The sequence below is a fragment of the Chroicocephalus ridibundus genome, chromosome 6 (assembly GCF_963924245.1).
Source record: "Chroicocephalus ridibundus chromosome 6, bChrRid1.1, whole genome shotgun sequence".
Lineage (NCBI taxonomy): Eukaryota > Metazoa > Chordata > Aves > Charadriiformes > Laridae > Chroicocephalus > Chroicocephalus ridibundus.
Genome location: NC_086289.1, coordinates 31,305,292 through 31,329,973, shown reverse-complemented (window position 1 = coordinate 31,329,973; position 24,682 = coordinate 31,305,292). Strand labels below are relative to the sequence as shown.

General features: G+C 43.4%; 1 protein-coding gene across 5 annotated transcripts in view; it reads right to left on the bottom strand.

Moving 5' to 3' along the window:
• The window catches only part of GRID1 (glutamate ionotropic receptor delta type subunit 1), a 549,421-nt gene extending 535,644 nt beyond the window's left edge, over positions 1-13,777 (bottom strand). For 3 of the 5 annotated variants that reach the window (XM_063337940.1, XM_063337939.1, XM_063337936.1), the window contains exons 1-2: positions 13,370-13,777; positions 11,117-11,272 (exon numbers count right to left, since the gene is read on the bottom strand). In XM_063337940.1, coding sequence (XP_063194010.1) covers positions 11,117-11,272; positions 13,370-13,448 — 235 coding nt within the window. In that variant the 5' untranslated portion in view covers positions 13,449-13,777. The remainder of the gene's footprint in view (positions 1-11,116; positions 11,273-13,369) is intronic. The other 2 variants (XM_063337937.1, XM_063337938.1) reach the window with 1 other exon arrangement.
• Between the last annotated feature and the right edge of the window lie 10,905 nt (positions 13,778-24,682).

The following is a 24,682-nucleotide window of genomic DNA, read 5'->3' as shown; positions in this document are numbered from 1 at the left end:
CAATGGAAATAGAATAATCCAGCAAATCACAAAAAGCATGTTCATAAAATATATTGAATCGAGCAGTGGCAGGGAAAAAGGAAGAGAAGGCAGGTAAAAAAAGACCTCAGAATTTGGAGAAATAGTTTATATTTACAAACCTCATTAGGAAGTAGAATGATGAATCTGCTGTGCATGTAAAATAGGGTATGGCTAGAAGTGAGGAGGTAGCTCTGAAAATGGCAATGACAGGCAGAAAAGTATATGTTTCACCAAATAGATGCCTTTGAGAAACTGGAGTTCTGGTGAAGACCCCAGGCATAAAGATGCCAGCTACAATAACATGGTCTCTGACTTGGCAATAAGACACTAAGAATAAACCAAAAGGAAAACAGAAGGAAGCCCTTCCTGAGGTAAATATTAGGTTATTGCAAAAAAATATAATGAAAGACAGCAAAATGCCTTTTGAGAACTAGGACTGCAGATTTGATTCAAAAAGAATCAGGCATCACTAGTTATTGAATTGCCCAGATGACTCTGAGTTTTAGCTGACATTATGTTTTATTTTTAAGCAACTGTGTAAAAACAAAGAGGACAGACACACCATGGCCACAAAAATGTAAACCGCCCTCAACAAATGACAAGGGATTAAGCCTTCAGAAACCCATTTGTGAACCAATTTTGCCACACCAATGCCACTGCCACGGGCAAAGAAGGGAGGGAAAGATTACTCCAGCCACCTGCTTTAAGAAAGCTGGTTGTAATCATGCTTGACAACAGCACTTCTGCCTGCCTGCACAGCTGACTTTGTGAGCACCCATCCAGAGGCAAGGCAAAACCCCACTGGCTGCCGAACCATTGTAACATATTTAATGGGTGTGCTAACTTGTGGTTAAGGATATTGCTTGTCTAGAACCTTGCTGCAAGATCTTCCTCCCAAGTGTTCCCTAACAATTACCAGACACAAGCCACCAGCTCCCTTACAATTTGTTGGGGGTATTTTAAAGAAAAAAAAAAACAAAACAAAACAAAACCAAGCCAAAAGCTAGGCAGTGCTGAAACGTGAAATTACTTTTCATGTGGACTATACAACACTTTAATCCAGATATAGGCACTCTCATTTCAAGCTGCCCTGGACAAGTGACTTTCTACAAACATAGGATCAGTCATCCTCAACTACTGCTAGACCATATCTTTCCCCATCTTGTCCTGTGAGCTCACTTTGGAAACGCCTTTTCTTCTCTCAGGAACGGAAATGCCTGCCATGGGCTGATTATTTGCAGACTGATTACTTGCTAATGCTGTGACAGTCTTGCCCTTCTCCAGCCTCTTTAAAAATCCATCCCCATACTGTGCAAGCATCTCTCTCAGACCAGAGGAAGCGCAGGCTTTTCCTGTTTCTGTTTGGGTCACTAAGTCCTACCTATATCAAAACACTATTACTTCCACAGTAACTGAAGTATTTCAGGACAAAAGCAAGATGAAATAAAATTTTCAGTAAAAATAAACTTAAAGCAGATAATTGGCTTGTTCCCTTTTATTTTTTGTGCACTTCAACACCCTAACCCTCTGTGTTTTGACCCTTGCAGACACCACATACTAAGTTCCTTTTCTCTGAGCCTCTCAGGTAACTATTCTCATTCAAAAAATATCCTCAAGTAGGGTAGAAAACGGACAAAACATTAGTCCTTTAGATTAAAAAGCAGGTAATATTCCACACAAGACGATGCTCGATTTATACAAGAGTTTTCCTTGAAGTTATGAAGCATTTTTTTAAATAAACATAAAATTAAGTCAAGGGTTTTCAAACACACAGAAAAGACACTGAGAGGCTCTGTCTCCAATAAACCAACTCCTCCGTCTGCCATCCCAAGTTCTACCTTTGTCCAGGAGCAGAGAGATTAAGAAAACAAAGGACTATGGAAATCCTGCTCTAGATCATTACAGTTTCTCCACTGAAAGTATTACCAAACAGCAAACAATTGGTTTTTCCTAAATATCCAGTAATGGTATAAAACAGAGTTATCTACATGCTGACAAAGACAATTCTCATTAACTTTACAAACATTTGCTTACATGGAAAATCCTTTTATTCACTTTCTAAATAAGAAGAAACCAGATTGTCAATGAGATTTTGAGGATATTGAAAGTATTCCATCAGCAATGCTACTAGTTAAAATCTCAAAGACTCGGATAAGTTAAAAAGCAGAGGATTAAATAACTAGACTGAGACACAGGATACATAACGAGAGCTTGGACCCATTGGGAGTTTTTTGGTTTGAGCTTGTGGTATTTTTGAAGAGAGAAATTCATTTCTTAGATATTATTCTGTTGAATATAGAGAAAAAAAAATGTTTTCTTACTGTCCTTTTACTCCCTCTATGAAAGGTTGCTAAGGGAATGGTTCTCAGTAAGGTCAAGCAGTAGAAACCCTGCTGTGTGTTTTAATGCAGCCAAACACCACTTGAAATTAATGCCTCTTGGTTCTTTTTACATCTAGGCGCTGGCTCTTAGTGCTTTCCAGTATTAATTCTTACTGCATATCTGAATGTAAATATAATAGGCAAAAGGAAATAAACAGACAGGCACCAAGATGCCACAACAGAGTCAAAGGAATGGAACTTCACAGAGACAGGGCTAGTACAGACAGTCTCTTTCTGATAAGACAAATTCAGGCTATAAAATGCACTCCAAAGACACAAACCCAAATGCAGTTTCAAGCACAGCAATCAGGTCTCCAAATTATAATTAAATGCAAGCTATTAGGAAAAACATAAAAGAAATCTTTTCAACATATTTCTCATTTCAGATAGTTATTGCCTTAAAGTTACGTAAATGAAAGAAATCTTGGTGTATTAGCATATCATTATTATCTGCCTTTGAAATGATTACAGATCTACATATGATATAAAATGAGGTTCTCAAAATGTTGCACACTATTTAACAGTCTCACTTCAACCTTCTCATGGACAAGAACCCTAATAACCAAAGAGCTACACTAAGGACCAGCATTAGCTGGCCCCTTTCCTCAGTGAAGACTGATATGGAAAGGATTATCAGGATGGCACCTAGATTTCAACTTCAGAGCAGACACGTTTTTGTGTAAGGTAGTCTGCATAACTTGTACCTGCCCTGTGCGTAAAGTGTTTCATTCCTTGGTCTGAAACTTGGCCTTTTTCAATAAATTTCCAAATGGAAAGAACCACACAACATTTCTGTATGTAACAAAAATCACTGCAAGTTCTATTACATCAGAAAAACCTGTCAAAATGCAAAATTGGAACACTGAAGCCATTTTTCAAAATCATTAACTCAAATATCTGTAAATTATGGAAAAATCTCTTGCAAGAAAAGCAATAGCTCTGTGGGCCATTTCCATTCTAACAGGGCACTTTCCGATAAAAAAAGACATCTGCTAAAAAAAAAAAAAAGGTTTAATTTCATATAATTATAAGACTCACACAGCAGTATGACTCCCAATAATGCATGCTAAGTAAATTTTTTTCTGAGGGGCAAATTGAAAAAACACCTCTACGTGTGAGATGACAGAGACAAATAAAGGCACAGCAGGAATTCCCCTCAGAGGGAATTTATTACGAATAAAAGTATGAAAAACATTTTGATCTTTGCCTAAAAAACAAATAAGAGTTTGACTATGATTCCTCTGAAATGGCAAAAAGTTAAATCTGAAGTAACTATTTCATCCACAGTCTTAGTGTTCCATAGTCTTATGGTCAGGCACTATTGTAGTTGTATAACTAGGTTTTGGTTTGATTTCCTTCCAGTGAATAACTATAGTAAGTCATGAACAGTTTTATAAACATGATGACATCCCCTCCATTGAAAGAATGTGTAGTTTTAACTTCTTTCACTGAATGGCTCAGCCATAGCATGATAAATCACATCAAAATATTAAATTCATCTCATTCTGCAAGTATGAAGATGTAATTTAAAACGTAGTACTTAGACAGTCAATCCTCTAATCATCTAGCTGGAAGATTCTGAACACAGAAAGGCTAAAGGCATACTCCCTGCTGGACACATTACAGAAAGTCTAGCAATTAAATTATTTGTACAGGGTATATGGGCATGCCTGTATATGTATATGCACATACACAGATTGTATTTCGCAATTTACGACCATTTTCTTTAGCCGTTATTTTAACTAGATCAGGCTGAGGCGGTTTTGTATACTCATTTCACATTTACAGATCCTCCTCCACAGTAATGACTGAGAAAAGCAGCCAAAGCACTCAAAATTATTTTCTTCAAGAAAAAAAAAATAGAAAGAAAATCTTTAACCCTGAAACACATTAGCTAATATTTTTATGAACACCGCTTATTTCTGATCTTTTGGGACAATTTCTAGCACACTAGTTAATGATGTAGCATATTTTCTATAATGGAATCCTAGAATAAGAAACCCAACTGCAGCTCCTTGATAAATGCGCAGGTTCGGCATCAGGATCAGTAGGGAAGACCATTAGGTACAGAAAAAGAACTGTAGCCTAACCTGCAGCTACTCTTCCGTGTGAGATCCTTAAAATAGATGGGTGGCCCACACCCAACATGGAAATAAAGGCATTATTAGCAAGTCTGCATATTAGAAGAGAGAGAAGAAATGAGCTTAACCTGTTACGCAGATGGAGGGAGTGAAAAAAAAAATCCTTCAGACAAAATAAAACCCTTTTAATTGCAAAGCACGAAAATAACACGGGATTCCCTATCATCCCACAGCAAGCAGGGGCTGAGACACCTCCTGTGGCAGACTCAGCATGCCACCTCCCCATCACCAGCCTTCACCAAGCAGGGCTAGGACTCCAGACAGGTCCCATCCATACTGTCAGTGTTGCCACAAAAAAAAAACCTTTCTACCCTGGGATGCTAAGGTGGGAGCCCACAGCAGCACCTCCTTCTTCGCTCAACTCCTCACTGCCTGCTGCACTGTCTGGAGCTGGCTCCCCGGGCAGCTCAGCCCCGGCCTGAAATGATGGGAACCTCTGCAAAAGGAGCGAATGTGGCCAGGGTGTAACTAACCCCAGCACAGCCTGGGAAAAATCACAAACCATAGCAGGGATACGTTTCAGAGGGACCACCTCCGGAAAGTACAAAATATTTTGCACCTGCAGTTAAATGGTGACCAGAACCCAAACAGTTGCGGCTACAAAGTAACAATCGCCAGTGGAATGAAGCAACAAAATAAGCGGTGTTTGCCCACAATCTGTAACCTACCTCCCAACCTCAGCACCAAAGGGGCTTCTTTACGGGCTAGCGACTCCTTTCCTTCTTACTAAAGACATCTGCAGGTCCCTGCTTTCAGCATAACAAAACCGCAAGAAGGGGAAGAGATGGATGTTTTAATTTGTTGTTTTCTTCAGCTCTGCAAAATGCTCTGGTTTATAATCCGCTGAGCCACACAACTACACAGCATAAAAACACAAGCACAAGGAGATGACAGTGTCACAGATGTCTTCACTGTGGCAGTCCTTAACAAGTCTTGGTCTGGTCTCGGAGGGCACAAGGAGGTAAAACTGTTAAGCACATTCACCCCACTGAGTAACAGCTTTTAACTGCATCAGACTACTAGAAAAAACGTGTCGTTGCACAGCAAGACCTCTCTGACCACGGGAGGGAACCCCTACCTACACTCTTTCTGGTTGTTTTTTAAAAATGTGTTGAAAGCTCAGATTAAAACTAGGGGGAAAATAAAAAGTATGTAACAATATGTTCTTTCTGGAGAGCTCAGAGTTCACCTGTCAAAAACTTCCAACAAGACCCTATATCCTGATGATAACAGTGTGAAATCTGTGTTCGAGCAAGCCGTGGAAGAGCAGATACACGTAAAGTTACATGACACTGAAAGACTCAAGAGAAGTACTTGTGAAAAATTAATCGATGCTTTATTGATATAAAACAATCGTTTGCAATTCTGGCAGATGAGAATTTTTTAATTTTTATGTTTTGCATTCAAAATCTAGGTACAGTCTGTGATTTCTAGCTAGGCCCCAAATTCCCCAATCCAATGCAGTTAAATCAATAAAGCTTTGGTTTTTTATAAAAAACGGTAATCTGTATATGCTGTATTTTATAAATTTTCTTTTTTGTTGTTTCTTTGTTTGCATTTGTTATATTCCCTTTCCTTTCTCTCTACTCTTCCCTTCCAGTATTAAAACATCCTAAGTCTAGAAACAACCTCCATTTCTGGGGCATGTGGAACTATAGCTCAACAAAACAAAATGTCTTAATCTGTATTTACACAAACACGTTTGATGTAGCTTTATATGGTGCTGGATCTGGGCTTACCCAATAGCAAGGAAAGAGTTATTACCATGACGCAGGGATATCTTTTCACGGTTGTTGTTAGGTCTTCCTCTTCTATATTTAATAGCCACCTAAGTTTAAATTTTTCCCAACAGAGAAAACAGTCCTTTACCTGAAGCATTTCGACAACACCAGGATGCAGCTTCTGGCCCACCTGTGGGTTTCTAGTAGGGGACACTTGCGCTGCCTTAAAACAGAGTCCCAGAGGATAAAGTCGCACCGCTCCTCCACAACTCCCTGCCACTGGGCAAAGCACATATGACAAGTATAGCTCTATTTGGGATTTTGGCCAGGCAAATAAATGCCAGAATAGCAATGGAGCCACTGAGTTCCATTATCCAGGGCTGTATTTCATCTTAGTTATCTACACATTGATCAGCTTATACCTTCTCAACAAATAAAACTGTTCGAAAGCACGTGTGGTAGTAACTTGAAATACATGTGCTGAGGCAAGACAGTTCAAGAACTATGCCAAGTATGTATCGTTACCAAGTCCTACAGACTATGATAAGAGATCAGATTCACTCAACGGTATACAACACAGACATCCAAAAAATCAGCAGCTCAGAGTTGCCCTGAAACCACAGCAGCATACACGGGACTGACAATAAACCCATTTATGGAACACAATTCTTGCTCTCAAATCACATTTTGATTTTCCAAATTTGTTCTGGTTTCCAGAGCTGACAGCATTTTAACATCAACAAGCACACATACAAGGCTGCTCAAATTAGAAACAATTCATTTGAAATTGCTATGCAGAGAGAACAGCAAGTTTCAGCTCCAGGAAAGCTCCATAGATGTGCAAGCATCATCCACTGAGAGACAGGGTTTTAAAGTTTCACAGCTTCCAAGTAACAACTAGCTCCTTTGGATCCCTTCTCCGAAGAGCACTATAGTATTAGCTTTCCTATGCCCCAGTTTTGACTCACAGCTAACTATTCCCCCTCCAAACACATTTTTAAAACTTACACATTAGTTTTGCTTGGTTTTTAGTTTAAACATGCCATCATGTTTTCAAGCCCAGCTGGAAACTTTTTTGCCACCCATATGTCATACACAAAGTCCCTTTTCAACACCAACGGCAGGCTCAAAAATCCCAATTTGAACTGAAAGCTTTAAGGTGTTTCTGATACCTTTGAGCTTTTTTGAATCCTTGAATCACAGAAAGGTTACCACAGTACTAGCTTAAATACGCACCACACACAAACAAGCACTTATGATCTCACATCTCAATCGCTTAAAAGAAACCAAGCACTTAGCTCTTTTGGAAGTAAGGATATAATTTAACATCATGTTTGCGATTTGAGCTCATTTCCTTAAAATAATATGAAAAGAACAATGATTCCGCATGTATATTTTCCTCCCGTGACAGTCAGTGAAAAAACAATTTTTCCCTCAAGTAATTGCCACATACATAAAAGCAACATTCTACAAAACGCGATGACTGCTTGTAGGCGCAAAGAGACAACGAAGTCCTATTTTACGCTTACACCAGGGTCTGTTTATTCTTTACTGCTACATCCCTTGCCACTGGAATTCCTTCTACCTACTTGCCATGCTTTATCATAGAATATGAGTTTGATGGGGCCAAAACAATCTCTTTGCTTATCAGCACAACAGGATCTTGTTTCTGCAATGTATATTAAAAATGGAAGACAAAGATGGAACACAATTTACACTTTTTGTTAATTACTATTCTCTGGCACCCACCACAACTATTAACATGAGCGTTCACCAAGTCTTTGAAGGAAAAGGATCTCTGAATTTTATTTACCTACATCAGTCACCAGAAACTACCACAGTAGTGCCCCTTCTCTCTCTAAAGCAAAGTCCCTAAAGCTTTTCTTCAAAATCTTATGACACTTCTCAGCACCTTCCAGCATTGAAAACTACTCCATTTATGAAAAACAGGGTATCTTCTGTCTGGCCTTTAGTTCTGCAAATGCACAACTCCAACTGAGAAAACCCTACAGTTACTACTCTTCTGTGCTTACTACCCATGCAAAAGTTCTCTAACTGCACAATAAATGCCAGGTCAAATCCATGTTAAAAACTATCTCCATCAGTAATTAAAGTCCTGTTGCTATGTAATAGACATGGTTACATGTAGAAATGACTTTCCATAATTTTAACAGCACAGTATCATTGAAATGAAGGTCCTTGCTTGCAGCACTCCTTAAAAAGCACTTAAGGAATAACTTACAATGTCATCTCACAAGACTGTGCAAAAGACACTTCAAATAAAACCAATATTTTTGATTGGTTTGATTGCATGAACTATTCTGGTGGTAGTATCGCAATGTTCTAATTTTATTCCAGATTGGTTTTTACTGTAAAACGTTACATTGCTATGAAACTAATGCTTGCAACATTGATTTCCATGGCGCTGCTTAGAAAGACACTGCAGAAGAATAATGTGGGTGTCAGGGCATTTTATGTAGCAGCAACAAGATTCTGCGAGCAGTCTGGGCAGCAGATTTGCTCCAGGTTATTTTGACTACTATACACAATATTCTACCAAAATGAGCAGGACATCCGTATGGTGAAATACAATGAGATTTTGAATAGTCAGAATGACACCAAGTAACACTGGGCAAAGAGACACTGCTCAGTAAGAATAGCCCAGCATCTTGTACGTCCCGTGGATCATTCTGTCAGCATGTTGTATAACAGTTTCAAAAGCAGGAAATTAAATCTTAAATAGAAAAAGACCCGACCTGAACCAACAAAACAAGCCACGAAATTGAGCAAAGTCTGATGCTCTTCTCTTAGCTCTCGCTCCGTGGCAAGGTTTTACTTGCAGATAGGATCATTTCACAGCCCTCACAAAAGAAGATGCATTAATATGCCTTAATGAAGTAGTGACAGAGAACATTTTCTCTTTGGAATTGTGAACATTCATCAACCACTTCCTAAATTCTCCAGTGTGGGATCAGTTCATCAAAGGGCGATTCTAGTTGCAATGGACACGTGAACCCTGAAAGAGCATCCTGGAAGGGATAGGAGGAAACATCTTTATTTACATATATTCAGGTAGCACAAAGGCTCTGCATCAAAGATATTAAAAATCTGACCAGAGTCTTTTCTATGGCTTCAGCATGGATTTTCAACAGAGATATTTTGTTTTCATAGTAGTTTATATACATGCAAACTAATCTCCAAGGTTAGCAAATAAACCAATTAAAAAAAATAAAAACCCTACTAGATCAAGAAGAATCCTCCAGTTGGTCATGCTTCTCTGCTTTCAACAAAACTGAGCAAAAGGACTCTGTCCACAAGACTGTCAACTCAGATCCCAGGGCATTCAGAATAGTTTCATAAAGTTTTACTTCTGAGAAGAGACACTGTTGAAAGCAATTGTTCAGCTAGCCAACTACTGTCACTTCCATGAATATGAATAAGCTCCAATATAGGACACTGAGCTTTTGCAAATGTAAGAAGATCCAATTGTTCGGAGTTAATCTTTGCCAATAAATCAACCCACCATTATTTAGAGATTTTTATTTTTCTCTGGTATCTAACTATGTGGGTGGAGTTTTGTTTTAAAGTCCCCTTCTTCCCATTTTCATAAATATTTTTTCATACAGCCTTGCTAAGCTTTCAGAGCAGCAAGAAGAATCCTATTGTTAATGGGATCAGGTCCTTGAAAAGGTATATATTGCTGTTTCTTCTGAATGTGCATGATATTAACTAGCACCTACTCTAAGGAAAAAAGATAGCAGAAGAAATTGTTCAGAGTTCACGAAAATTAACATTTGGTGTAATTTTGTAGCCATAATTTCCATGTACACAACTTAGACATAAATACATATGGATTAATGCAAATTTTCATACAGGGAAAAGATTCACTCTGTGCTCTGTAAAACTAAGGGTAAGGCTGGTGATGAATCATTTTTTTAAATATTCTAGTCTGGGTATATAAATAGCTCTCAGTTTCTAGAATAATTACTACTGAAAAACACAGCTTCTGAAATAACCTAGGCCATAATTAACCTTGGCTTCATTAAATCCCAAATAATATCTTTTTAAAGTCTTATTTGTAAAGGCAAGCTGATTAATTTAAACATTTCCCTTTGCAAAAATCTAATTGAAATCATTTACCTATGTAGCTACTTGTCAGATCTTGTAAACTCTGGGAAGGTTTTCCTTGGTGACTCGGCCACCTTCCCCTCTCCCCCGCCACCCGGGAGGGAGCTTCTCTCACACGGAGGGTCGCGCTGTCGCCGCCGGCCGCCCCAGCCCTCCTTCCCCTTGCGGGGCGCAGGGGCAGATGCGCAGGTAGCGGTGCCGGTTTGTGCCCCGTCAACTCCCGCAAGCATCGACTCCCTCCTGCCCGGCCCCTCGGCGCCGCACGAACCCCCCCCTCCGGATGGGACCCCCTCGTCTGCCCTGCCGCGTCCACGCGTACGCCCTGCCTGGGGGGGACGAGGGCGGCGGTGGGGCCTGGCCTTCCCTCCGCAGGGGCGGCGAGAGGGGGGGCGCTTTCCGACTCTGAACCGACCTGGAGCCCCCCTGCCCTGCCGGCTCTCCCGCGGGTGCCGCCCCCAGCGTGGGCCGCCCTGCGCTGAGCGGCTGGGCACGGGTGGGCTGGGCACGGCGCCGCAGCCGCCGCACCGCGCCGTCCCTCCCCTTTCCTTGTAAGACAGCGCCAACCCCCGACCGAAGAAAAGTTTCCAGCCGAGCGCCAGGAGAGGTCCGGGCTGTCACCGGCGCTGAAACCTCCTCCCCGCCAACCGGCCGGGAACGGTCCGCTCCCAGCCCCGTCCCGGCGCCCAGTCCACCCGCCCCGTGGGTGCCGCCCCGCGGCTCTCACCTTCCTGCACCGCATGGAAGGGGTTGTTGGCCTCTATGAGCTTGATGGAGTAAGTGATTTTCTCGCTCTGGAGGATGTCGTCATTGAGGTTCAGATCCGACACAGCCTGCTTGAACACCTCGTCGTCCTTGGCAGCATTGCCTTCGAAAATGGCACCTACGGGGAGGAAAGCGGCGGAGGGTGAGGAGGGCTCGGCCCCGCTCCTCGCCGCCCCAGAACCCCCGCTCCCCCCTGCGCCGTGGAATGCCCGGGCCGCCTCACACGGTGCCAGGCGGGGAAGCGGGCTCCTGTGGGGCCGGGAGCCACGCCGGAGTGAGGGACTGGCTTCGCCAGGGACGGGAAAGGGAGCGGGCTTGCGAATTTGACCAACTTTTTGCCCACTGCTTCGCCGCCCCCTGGGCTGCTGCCTTTCGGGCAGCGGTTTTATTGAGGCTCACATGCACACAGGAACGTGAAAGCCAGGATTTGTGTCCAGTAACCTGGAAGCTTTAATTTCACTGCCCTGTTTATACAGTTAACGTGAAAACATCTGGCGATGTGCGTTACATAAGATCCCCTCCCAACGGAGCGGAGCGCCTGTGTGCCCGCACCAGGCTTACCGCCCTGTGCGGTGCCGCGCTGGGGGAGCTTCCGTACTGGCAGCAAAACAGCCAAAAAAAAAAAAAAAACGATAAAAACGTTATCCCCCAGCCTGGAAAAGTCCTGCTGATTCACACCGTGTGTGCCTGTGGCTGGAGCCCGTGTGAAATCACAATTCTGCACACAGCAGCTCTCTTCTCCTGCCCACCGGACCGCTATTTCTGCGAGGAGTTAGTTAGCAAACACCACTCGGGCTGAAGTTCGTGCGAGGAGAAGCCGAGGTGACACCATCCACCCGCAGGAGAACCAGGGGGCCGAGGGGGAGAGCTGCGGAGGTTGTTTCGCCCCCGGCCCGGGCACTTCCCCAAGGCGGCCCCACTGCCTCCCCGCGGGGCTGGCCCCGCTGCCGCCGGGCTCTGCCCAGCCCCGGGGAGCACCCCTGGGCCGGAGTTCCCCGCTGCGGTCAGGGCTGACCCCGTCTCCTTAATGGCTCCGCAATGCTGTCTGCCTTGGCTGCGCCCCCAGGCTCCGGAGGCGAGCGGCGCCGACCGGAGCCTCCTCCGCCGGCCCCGGAGCCGCTGCTGCCGCCCCTTGCTGGGAAACTTGTTACAGGGCTGGTCCCCCGTTCCCCTTCCCCGCCCCAGGTCGACACGGGACTTTCCAGCCGTCTGCGTGGAGCCTCCCCTGGCCAGGATCCCTCCCGCCCCGGCCCCCTCCTTTTTTTGATCTCCCATCCTCCCCAAAAGGCTAGTGGGAATTACGGCTTTCCATTTCCCGGCCGTACTCCCGTCTCCTCCTCTATCATCCTCCACAAGTGATTCTCACCCCACTCTCCGCCCCTAAACATCCTCATTTTCCTTCCTGCTGCTACCTTTCAACACCAGCCAAAAGGTGACTGCAGAGCCTCGCTTTTGCTTGCCAGGCTTCCCGCGGACATCACCGTGCCTTGCTCCCAGAAGCCATAAAAGTTCACATCAGCCTTCCCTTTGCCTCTTAATTCATCCCTCTTTTCCTTCCACTGCTGATCCAGCCTTCTTGCTGCCCAGGGGTTTTAATGAGATCTTATTCAAACCACAACAGTTGCGCGCAGAGACACACACACACAGACACTGCAAATCTCGCCTTTCTAAACCGTTCCCAGCCAAATTCCCCGCCCCCCCCTCCTCCCCCCGCATTCCGGCTCGGCTGACACCTGCTAGACAGGGGATGGAAACCAGGGGATTATCTCCCCGAAAGTTTTCCCTACCAGCACGTTCAGATTATGCCTTTCTCCTGCTCGGGTGTTGGGGGCGGTTGTTTGTGTTCGGTGGTGAGGAGGCGCGGAGGGGATGGCGGGGGGAGAAGAAAGCCTTTCCACGCAAACAGGTCCAAGTACAGGCTCCCCAGCCACATGGGAGACCGCAGCGGCAGCCCCGGCGGGTTCCCCCGCCCCGCGCCCGCTCCCGGCCCCGCAGCCCGGCTCGGCCCGGCGCACAGCCGGCGTTTCGCCCCTAACTTTATAGTCGGGGGGAAGAGGGGGGAATTCATCTGCCCTTCTCCCTTCCCTCCTCCTGTCTCTCCGCGGAGTTGGGTTCAACCGCTGCCTGTGACATTACCAGGGTTAAACGAGACGCTTCCTTCATTTATTTATTTATCTACCGCGTCCCTCTCCAACCCCCCCGCTCCCTCTCTTACCAATGTGGATGATGGAGTCCGCCCGCACCGAAACGCACTGAAATATCCAGGGGAAAAGCCAGAGCATCAACACTTCCATTTCCAGCCTCTCGCACAGCACATCAGCCCGGGTTTGGTGGAGAGACAGCAGAAAAGAAGAAAAAAGGCGCAAGGGCAGGTGGAGCGAGGCAGCGGGCGTGGGGGGGAGATGCCCAGACGCCCCCCCCTTTGGACAAAAAAAATCCCAAATTCCCCCAGCACCCCAAGAATTTTCCAAGATTGAGGAAAACGGGCGATGGACAGAGGGGAAAAAAAAAAAAAGCCGGGGCTCAAAAAGCACAGAGGTAGATCCCGGGTTGGCAGGCGGCGCGGCGGAGCCTCCAGCGCTCGGTGTGTGCCGGGGCGCCGGCAGACCGCGAACTGCGGAGCGGCCCCCCCCCCCCGCCGCCGCCGCCCGCCCCCCGCGCCACGTGACTGCGGAGCCTGGGCGCTCGGTGCCGCCGGGGCACGGCGCGGCGGCAGCGGGGCGCGGGCACTGGGGCGCCCAGGCGGCACGGCGGGGAGTTCGCGGCTCCGCGAGGAAGTGGGATGGCTGTGCAAGAACAGGGAAAATAATTGCAATTAAATATATATAGATATATCCAAATATATAGATATAGTGTGTGTATATCTCCCAGGGGGAGAGGGGTAGGGGGCCGATGCTTTAAGCGCAGGGAGCCGAGGGGAGGGGGCGAGGCGGCTCCGCAACTCCTCGGCTCTCCCGCGGGGCTGCAACCCCCCCACGGCGGGCGCCCAGCGCCCCCGCATTGCGCGGCCTCCCGCAGCCCCGGCGCGGCGCGACGCGGCCCGGCACTACGTGGCGCGGCGGGACGCCCCCGGAGGTAAGGGCGCGGAGGGAGGGGTCGCGGGGTTGCGCTCGCCGCCCCTCGCCCAACTTCGGCGAGCGGGGGCGGCGCGGGGGCACCGAGCCGAGGTGGTGGTGGGGGGGTGCTCCTTCCTCCTTCCACACGCTCGGGCCCAGGACATGATCCGCGTTGGACAAGGAAATGGAAATGCGAGATTTTTACCCCTGCGCCGGGGGCGAAGGGGTGGGGGAGAAAAGCGGTACAGCAAAACCGTTTCTTGTTTTGTTTTGTTCTAGCTTTCAATGAAATCTAATTCATAAATTGGACATGCTCAGGCTCAGAAGACTAATTCATCCCCTAAAACAAACGCATCAGTGATTGCAGGCACCCAAACGTGACAAGCGTCTCAATATGCCAAGGATCCAGAGAAAACAAATTCATTCAGGAGCCCGAAACGTAATTAAAACTACTGCCAAGAAAATGAGTCGAGAGCAGGATGTTACCAAGATTATTAAGTTGCTGTGGGGCTGAGGCACGGACCGCTATAGCGATACATACAGATAATGTCAACGTTTGGGTAACAGGAGGCAGAGCGATTCCTGGAGGTCGCCGTCTTTTAAGAGCAAGTCTAGAAACAAAGCGCCGGTGGCCGGATCCTGCTCCCGGGGAAGCAGCGCCAGAGCTCGGGGACTCGGCGGGGGAAGGACGGGGCCACCGCCTGCTTACCCCCGGGGGTCTGAACACAGAGGGGCCAACGGGCTGCTCCCCCTGTCATTACACCCGCACTGCCATGTAAACTCTGCATACTTTTTATAACCATCACCTGTACATGTGCTCCTAAATTCTCCAGATACTTAGCACTGCTTGCGCACATGAGAGATTGCTGCAATGTATTTATTTAATATAGAAAACAGTTTTTCTTGCAGAGCACAGTACAGCAAAAAACGCTTAATGCCAAGGAGTAGGCAATACAGATAAGCTTTACAGTGGCTGGGGAGGCAGAAGCGGGAGGGAACACAGTATAGATGGAGCAGAGTGAAAGGGAAGGAAGCTGAAATGGAAATGATATGAACAAGAATCCCCGTTGATCCACATGCGTCAACAGCCTCCTATTCAGTGGTAGTTACAAGCACAGCTTTTGAACAGGGAAAAGCAGGGGGCAAATAAAACAAGATATACTTTTAAGAAGAAATCACTTGTTAACTACTCTTACTTACAATCCTTGTATTAAATATGCAATTTCACACTGATCAATGCAGAATGATATATACTACGTGCTGTATTTCATGTAATAAAAACACTTAATCTAGATAATTGGTTTCTGGGACAAAGATCAATAGAAATGTTCCTTATTTGACTATGTTAGCGAGTCAAAATTAATTCTAATTTACATTTGCTTCAAATCAATACACACTTAGTGACTTACACAGTCTCTTTAAAAAGTTAAGCACCTATATTGACCACAGTCATATATATGTCAGTAACAAGTACACGTGTGGGAATTACAGGAGGAGGAGGTGTTACCACAGAACCAATCTCTGACTTCCATAGAGGAAAGGAGGTTAAATTTATTTGTGTTTGAAAAGTGCTTTGGCATCCTAGCCTGAAACCTGTAGAAATATGCAGCTATTAACCCCACAATTTATGCAGGCATCCAAACACCAGTCGGTTACTCTCTAAGCACTGGGGAGCAGGCTTGCCCCTTACTTAAGTTTGTACAGCGAGGTCTTGACCTCAGCTGGGATGCCTCTGGCTGCTATTTTAATATTAGTAAAATAGTAATATAAAATATTAAAAATCTAAATCCAGTGAACTGGACAAGTTAGAAAATTTCCTGTGAAATCCAGGACCAAACATTCTGCACACAGAAAAGGATCCAGTCCCTGCCCGGGGGCGTGGGGGGAGGAGTACAGGAGCTCAGAATACAATAAAACAGACCAACCGAATCAGGCCCCAAAAAAGGGGGAGAAGGCTATTTGCCACAGTCAGAGGACAACAACAAACAAGGAAAATGCCTAGAAGAAATCTCAAATGCCATAAAACCTGATTTGTAACGTGCAAAGTACAAAACGACTTACACAGATCCACTACACCAAAGAGAACTGCAACTTCAGTAGCAGCTCTGCAAGATGGAGAGTTGCAGCATCTAAACTTCATGATGTCCGGTTTAAAACTTGATTTAAGTCCGGCTGCATTACCTTTTTCTTCCCCATTATATGCATTATCTTTTCTTTGTCTTCCCCCTCCACCTGTTTGGTTTGTTGGTTTTTTTACCTTTGGCTTGGATTATGTTTTTTTATAACACTTACTACTCCTTCCCCTATTATTTCCCTCCTTCCAAAAAAGCTATTGATGTTGCATTTCTAAGCCCAGTATAAACGAGAGAGCTCATTTCAATTCTGCCATTCATCGTTTGCAATCTGAAGAGCGCTGACATTTTGCGGTGGATGTACATTGTTTAGATGCAGCAGTCGGCACTAAAAGGCTAATCCCTTTTGCTATTTTGCATATTAAGAATGTTATAAGTCTCCATGATATTCCATCATCATTGTGTAGGGGACAACTCATTACACCTTATTACTTAAGGTACCACTGGATTTACAGTACTAACAGAAGAATGACATCTCATTAGAAATATGCAAGGTAATGCCCAACTCGATTGACAGTCACTATTCAAAGTTCAGCTCCGTAGCAACAGATGCAATTCTATGCACATCTCTAACAGCTCTATTACCTTTGCAAACCACTGCAGTAATTTTAAGCTAACCTATCATGAGCTACTGCTGTGCTTATTTCTGTTGTCAGAACAAACGTGGTAGGAAACCCATACCAAATCAGTTTTGCTACAAGAGAATGGCCTGAGTAAGGTTCTGAAAACTACATTGCCGTTAAAAACATAGAATATCCTAGAAAGTTGAACTGAAAGGCTTGTGCGGTGCCACGCTCAGAGCTTTGCGCCCAGGGCTCTGTCTCTCTGTGCTGCCACAAGAGGAACGAGACACATTTTGAAAGACATCACCAGAACTACAGCTGCAGGATATGCCTGGATCTGGAAAGCCCCTCACATTCACTGAGCATTTACAAAGCTGCTTCATAAGCAGGAGTTCTGCAAGACCAGAACATTGAGTCTCTTATTGTATCATAGCCTATGCTTAGAATAAATGGAGTGCCTTTAAGATTCAGCATTTTTCCTGTCTTCTCCAAACTTCTACCCATTTACTATAGCTAAGATGAGGCTTCCCCACACAAAACTGGGACAATGTTAAGTGCTGAAAACAGTGTGAGAAGCATTGGAGGGAAATTATGGTTCTTGTTTGGGAAGGGAAAGAAGAAAATGACGACTCATAGTCTAGGTAGTTTAGACAGGGGAAATAATCTTCTCCAAAGCTACCCCTAGAGTTTTCTCAATAATCTTTATCTCTAGCAGGAGGAGGGGGTGATTCTCTAGTACTCCCAACAGCACAAATTCATAATGGTCCATGCATTTACACCTAGCTAAGGTAAGAGCTAGCCCCTAAAATATGTGCCTATATATCTACTATGTGTGTACGTGTAGCAATGACTATTATTGCCTCTGAAAGTGAATGGAACTCCTCCTCTATGTCAGTTACACAGGTATAAAGATGCAGCAAATATCTCCAATTGTTAACTGCTCAGTCTATGCAGTTGAAAGAATGAAAACAAAAAGTATTCAAAAGATTGTAATACACAACATGCTAACACTCTCCCTCCTTCCCAATAGCCAAGATATCTACAGTTCACACACACACAAGTCGAATTTCCTTGCATTTTAGAGTAAGAAATTTAACAGCTCTGCTTCTCTTTGGAAATTATGATGCAAAAACTCAAACCTACTATATATTCCTAACTCTGTGGATGTTTATGTTTAAAAAATCATTTGATTGTCATTCTCCTGTGGTGACAGCCTGAGGTTTCAGTTGCTTTATTGAAGCTTCCTTTAGCTTATTGAAAACTTCTTTTCTCTTTTCATGGTTGATAGCATAGTATGATAATCTTCCAGGAGTAATGGACTAGAGTCTCTCTGCAAGAAGAGGCTGCTGAACTAAAGAGTTCTTTGCGGGATGGTTGACATTCTTGATTAATTTGTTGTGTGCCTACTAACAATCTGAAACTTTGCTACTGTCAACATTTTATTTGGATTGACATGCCTTTTAAGATGCCGTAAGGAAGGCAAAGCACTATTCTTTCCAGATTTTTACCCGATTTAATTCAGCAGAGTACACACAGCATAGATTTGATTTAATTCATACTTATGTTTGCTTAATTCCACTGGTTCAATATCTGTTGCATCTTGATAAGATTCATATTTATTTCCCTACTGCTCTCTTCCAACTGTGCCTTTTGATGCCCTGTTTTTCTTTAACGGGCATTTTCTTTACAATAGGTGAGGGCCCTTTATAGGCTTTTCCAGCCTCCCACATTTTCGTAGTTGTGTAAATGCACTCTTAATGTAGTCAAAGGCAAGATGTATCAGTGTTGGTAAATTTAATCTCTATCTTGCACTTGTATTTAATAAACACTTTGATTCAGGAGAAACTCAAAAGGAATCTGTTTATTCACAACATTTTAATACCACCAATACGTATTTTGTGGAGAGTTCTAACACACAGGTGGCCAAAGAATCCTTTATCATTACCATTCGGGATGTGAGGGTAACTCACAGGAAAAACCCTTTCTCCTTCACTGCTAAGCAAGTTCCTTGGCATTATATCCACTGGACACTGACTGGAAAAGGCTAAACGCTGTAAGCTTGTTTTCCTAAGCAGGGAACCTTTTTTTTTTTTTTCAAAAAAGGAGCAAAGTAGGTATAGTTGCCTTCTTTGTTACATACAAAGAATGTGAGCTCCCCAAGTAAAAATGTTTTTTAATTATTCATAAAGTAATAGTAGCCACATCAAGACATGAACTGGCCTCACTGGTACTCAGATGAGGGGAAAAGTTTTTTACAAGATTCTCCACCAAAGAGATAAAATCCTCTCCAGAAGAACTCCTGCTCCCAGATGTTAAGGCCGACAAGAGAGTAGAAATGATACTGCATCCATTGTCCAACTGGTTACTAGTTATTAAAAAACATCTTGCATGCCTCTTATTGATCCGTCCACATTGTACACACTGTCCAGTCTCATGAGCTGTTCAAGGAGCCACCTATTATAGATGACGAGGCATTGCTAGGACAGCTGTCCTCTGCCATCACAGTAACGAAGAGAGACAGGCAAATGTGAAAAAAAAAAAACAAAAACAAAAAAAAAAAAAAAACAAGAAAACCCCCAGATCTCATTACTTGTGTAACCACCATAAATATATACTGACCAACCTCACACTTTCTCAGGTAATAAAAAGCCAAGAATCATACCTATGTTGTATAGATACTTCATTGTGAATACATTTCCCAGTACTCCCACTATCAAAGACTTATCAAAACTTGACTGTAAGAATATACCCTCGTTTTGTTAGAATTGATTGAAAGCCCAAGGTGGGTACACCGGCCAAAGGAAAAAGCAAGTTACTAGAAGTATCCTGCAGTTCACTTCAGCTGGCTGAAGACTCTGGAAAAGTTGTATTCTTGCTACTTCTCATTTTACCCATCTAGACAGTAACAAAACCAGTAAAGCAGATAACTGCTGCATGGTGAAGCAGATAGCCAGAAAAGTCTGAATATGTACATTTGAAAAGTTCTGCCCTCCAGCCAAGACACGGTAACTGATCGTGTGTTTGTTCCTACTTCACTGCAAACGCCATTGAGGAGTGATGTAAGCAGAAAGATTTTGCTACAAGCCAGGAACTTGAACACTGCCCTTTGCTGCATCTCAGGCAAAGAACAGGGACCTTTTCAATTGCACTAACTCAGTCTTTTGCTATCACTAAATACTGATACAGTTTGTTTGTGCAGAGTCCTTTAAAAGCCTCACAATGGAAAGTACTCTAAGTGGAAAGTAATTTTACCTTTAAGAAACCCCGATGTTTCTCAACAGTCCATTCTAAACCATATTATATTTAATGACTGTCTCACAATGGGCCACTTCTCCCATTGGTAAGGCCTCTCTTTTCACTTGCAGTGCTGCGTCATGGAATATTTTTTTTCCAGTGTATTTTTGCAACATCTACTTTGCAGCCATTTGTACAAACAAGGGCACATTTGCCTTTTTGGTAACTCCATTAGCATTAATGGCAGTCACACACACAGAGGAGGAGAGAGTATATTCTCCCAAGGATCTACATTCTCTTCAGGAAATGGTTGCCAGTCATGGAGTTCATAATTTATACCAGTGTTTCCAGGAAGGAATGAAATGAAGATTTTATAGCAGAAATATCAGCTTGACTCTCATTGTATGCCTGACTTCAAAATTGATCCTAGCAAAGCCTTTGCTTATTGTATTTCTGTCTCTTAGAGGAAAGAAAGAAAAAAAAAAAACAAAGAAAAAAAAGAAGAAAATAAATCAGGCCAACCAGTATGGTAAACTGCCATGGCATTTCTTAAATTTCGTACTCAAAAAAGGGGATCTTTTCAAAGGGCAGTGCGATCCAGCCATTGGAGCAGAGGGACCACGATTCCTGGGCTCCATTCCCACCACAGTCACCGATTCATTTCATGACTAATTGAGTGGACTGTTGCATGAACATTGTATTCAGTTCTCAATTTAAGGGTGAACAAGAACATCAAGTTCCTTTCCTCAGTTACGGCACTCATTCAGCTGTCCTACTTCTCTAGGAGGTGTAGGGGAAAAAATGTAGGTTTATTTTTGGCTGATCAAACAGGTAATTTAAGTAATTTCAAGTTTGTAAATCATACAGAGACTATAAAAAGTTTTCTGATATTTAGAGTAATTTCAAACAGAAAATGCTTCATGTGGTCCTTCCTTGGAACCAGCCCATTCCATGTAGCTGAGTCTGGATGCAAACGTTCAGTATCCAAGCTCCATTGCTGACCTGAGTGACAGGACTTCAGCTGTCTAATGATTTTTTCTTTCAATTTTTTAATCGGGGGACAACACCTTATATTGGGAAGGACAGGAAAAGCTCTAGAGGCAAGCCTACCCAGAACTACAAGCTGGTTATACTCCCGTCTTGGTTACATTCAGGTCACTTCTTCAATTCTGCTAGAGTAGGCACCTGAACTAGGTCTCCCACCTGAGAAAGGGGTGCCCTGATGACTAAGTGTTGGGGAAGGAGCGGGGGAAGAACACACACCTCTTGAGAAAGAGAGAGAAAAAAACCACCCAAACACAAACCACCTTGAAATATTTCCATATGGCCTGGTGAGAAAGGGGGAGAGAAGAGAAAAAGAAAAGCACATCGCTTCCTTCCTACTTCTAGGCTGTAGAGGGTGTTTTTGTGTATGATCAGAGTAGTAGCTTTCTAACCCAGGTAGGTTTCTCTGTGTCAACAAGTTTGTTCATGTCAGGTTGATTTTCTGTGGGTATTTTATGCTGCTGCCTGAAAAGTAGCTATTTCCATGAACACTCCCGCCTATGAACACATACAGGCATTCACAACCTTTCCAATGGTTTAAGTCACACAAGCCACATCTTACTGGTGTCTCATCCCTTCACCACCTATCCATTCCCATTTACACAGCCCCAGTATAAAGCTTATGTTGAAAACATAAGTGTATATCACAGATAGATTTGCAGGAGTTTTTATCGTGTGGCCAGAGCGAACAGGCAACCCAGGACTCCATGGCTTTGTAGCATTCCACATAGCACCGCTTCAGTGTTATTACTACAGTATATACATTTATGCCACAGTAAAAATACAAATTAGTTTAAGAGCTCCAAAATACTTCAGTTCCTGGTACACAACACCTGAAAGCACTGGAAACAATGACCTCTTTTTATTGATTCCTATTAGAAATGAACTTAAAACTATTACTTTACACATCTGGCTCACCAGTTCTGAAAGAAAGAATATAAAGAGACCCAAACATTTTTTCTGGTCTTCTGACAACTCAGAAATATTGCAGTAAAGGGTTTATGCAAAGGGCAAGGAGGATAAAAAAAACGAGAGCCACTTTAAGCATCCAGCTCCCCATGAGTCACAGTCCCTGTCAAAGCATCCTTGTGAAACTTCACTGACCAAAGGTTTCTGAAGATCCCAAGTTCTCCAGTATCTTCATAATATCATTTAATACACTCTGTCATGCTTCCAATCTAAGCTGTGCTGCATTATAGAGCAATATATTATATTACAGCTATATACTATCCAGTTGAATGCAAGTCTGCAGTTGAAATAGCTTTGTCTGCTGCAGTACTGTATTATCACATATGACTATACCAGGCAACATTGATTTTTAAGCAATGGCATTGATTACAACTCTTATTTTAAAAATGCTGGCAGGATACAGCCCTTAGATAAGTACTTCAAGACCAAATTTGAATTGCATTTCCCAGAAGCTCTCCTTTCTTTACAGAGACTATATAATAGAATTACGAATAATGCTACTGACTTCAACACGTATTGAGGATTTACACCAGTATGGTTTCAGTAATATGAACTTTTAGCACTTCACACTTACACAGCTATAATACGTTTAGAGGTTTTTTTAAATGCAAAACCTTCCCCCCCCACTAGCTAAGAAAGATGCTTGTTTTCCTGAGAAATGAATTTATTAAATTGAATTTGACCTTTTAGAGCATATTTAGGTAGGGATTTCTGCTCCCTGGAAACACAGATTCTTCACATACTGCTCTGAGTCACACAAGAGTCTACAAGCAAGTATAGCAAACTACTCGTGGAAGAACTCTTTACATTAAATAAATTTTACATGGAGAGGAAGGTTGGGGAGGAAAAAAAAATATCAAGCTCAAACCCAAAGCATATCCTTGCACCTACATTTCAAATGACATATTTGAGGGTACAAAATCATTACAGAGTTTTCATGCTCCCAAGCAGTCTTCCAGATTTATCACCACCATGTCATTACTTGACCAGTTTCCCTAGGGTGCTGCTTACTCCATTCCAAAAATAACTTTTAAATACCTCTCCAATATTTCTGTGCGGATTGTGCTTTTGTTCTCATATCCTCAATGGCTCCCACGCTGGTAAAAATCTCCTACTTATTTTACTGCTTTGCCAGCTTAATCCCAACTTGCTAAGTGGATATCTTGCAGTAATGCACAAGGACCATTCTTTTTCACTTTTGGCTTCTTCCTGCCAGGAAGGCCACTGAGTGCATCAGTGCTTTCACCTGTGCTGGTCTATCTGCAGATCCACAAAACCTGTTACCCAAGTAGCTAAACATCCTTTTCCTCATACAGTATCCTCCCAAGAATAGTCAGGCTTCACCCTTCTAACCACAAACTCCTTGTTCTACTCTCAGGACTTATAAACACCAGGAATATAAAAACCTGAAGTATGCAGTGACCCTTATGTCATGTGTTACAATAAAGCAAGCTTCTGTTTCTGAGGCTTGTTTGGAGCATTACCTCTAAATTGTTATTAGTCACTTATGCTTGTGATGGACTTACCATTATGGATAAATAATATTTTTACTTTCGTCAGTGTTTTGTTCAGAGCTTTGACTCTACCACCTGACCCAGGCTTATTAAGAAAGACAGCTTTCTCTTTCAAGGGTCAGATTTACAGTCAGTCTCCTAAGAAATACAGTAGAAACACTAATTGAAGATGCACCCATTATTTAATCACTCCACATAGTTCCTATAATTTACCAAGTAAAATGCATTTAGGAGAGATAGGTGACATGGAAGCATTTGCCACCCTTACGCCCTATTGTTTACTCCAAGCCTCTCTTTCCAACCTGCGTTCATGGATTTCCCCTTAATTAAGGGAAAACCAGTCCTAAGAAATGAATAAAAGCCATAGCTGCTCCACCACCTTCATCTATGTAAAATTAATTAACACGGTTTAGAGGGAGGAGCACAAGAGGACCAGCAGCAAGTGCCATAGTCCTCCTGAACCCTGAAAAGCTTCTACATTTGATTTAGGAACAGACCACCAAACAGAGTGACTTGCCCTCCCCTCAGCATGGGGCAAAACCAAAATTTACATACAATAAGAGAAGAAAGTCAGAGTGGCTGAGGATCAGCACAGTGAAATTGTCAGTTCTGCACAGGTCCTTCATGTCACTGCCATTGTTGTTCAGAGCCTTCCTCCACCCAGCAGAACGCAATTGCTCTCAGCACTATTACACCATGGAGTGCTGCTGGACAGTTTTGCCTCAGCCATGCAATCTTCTCCCACTGCTCTGTTGCCACCTACTCGGATTTCCTTTGAAAGCTCAGAAGTTCTTTTTACTACAAACTAGCTACCGACCACCTTTGCATTATACACATAAAAGAAGCCTCTTAATAACTACATTACAGACACCTTTTAGTGAACTTCTACCTCCCTCTAATTCCACATTGAAGAGAAATGCTATTATAGTAAGGAACAATTATAACAAAACATATCCCTGCATAACCGTGCTTCTTGGTACACTTTATCAATGCATAGTTATATCCTCTCATCCATT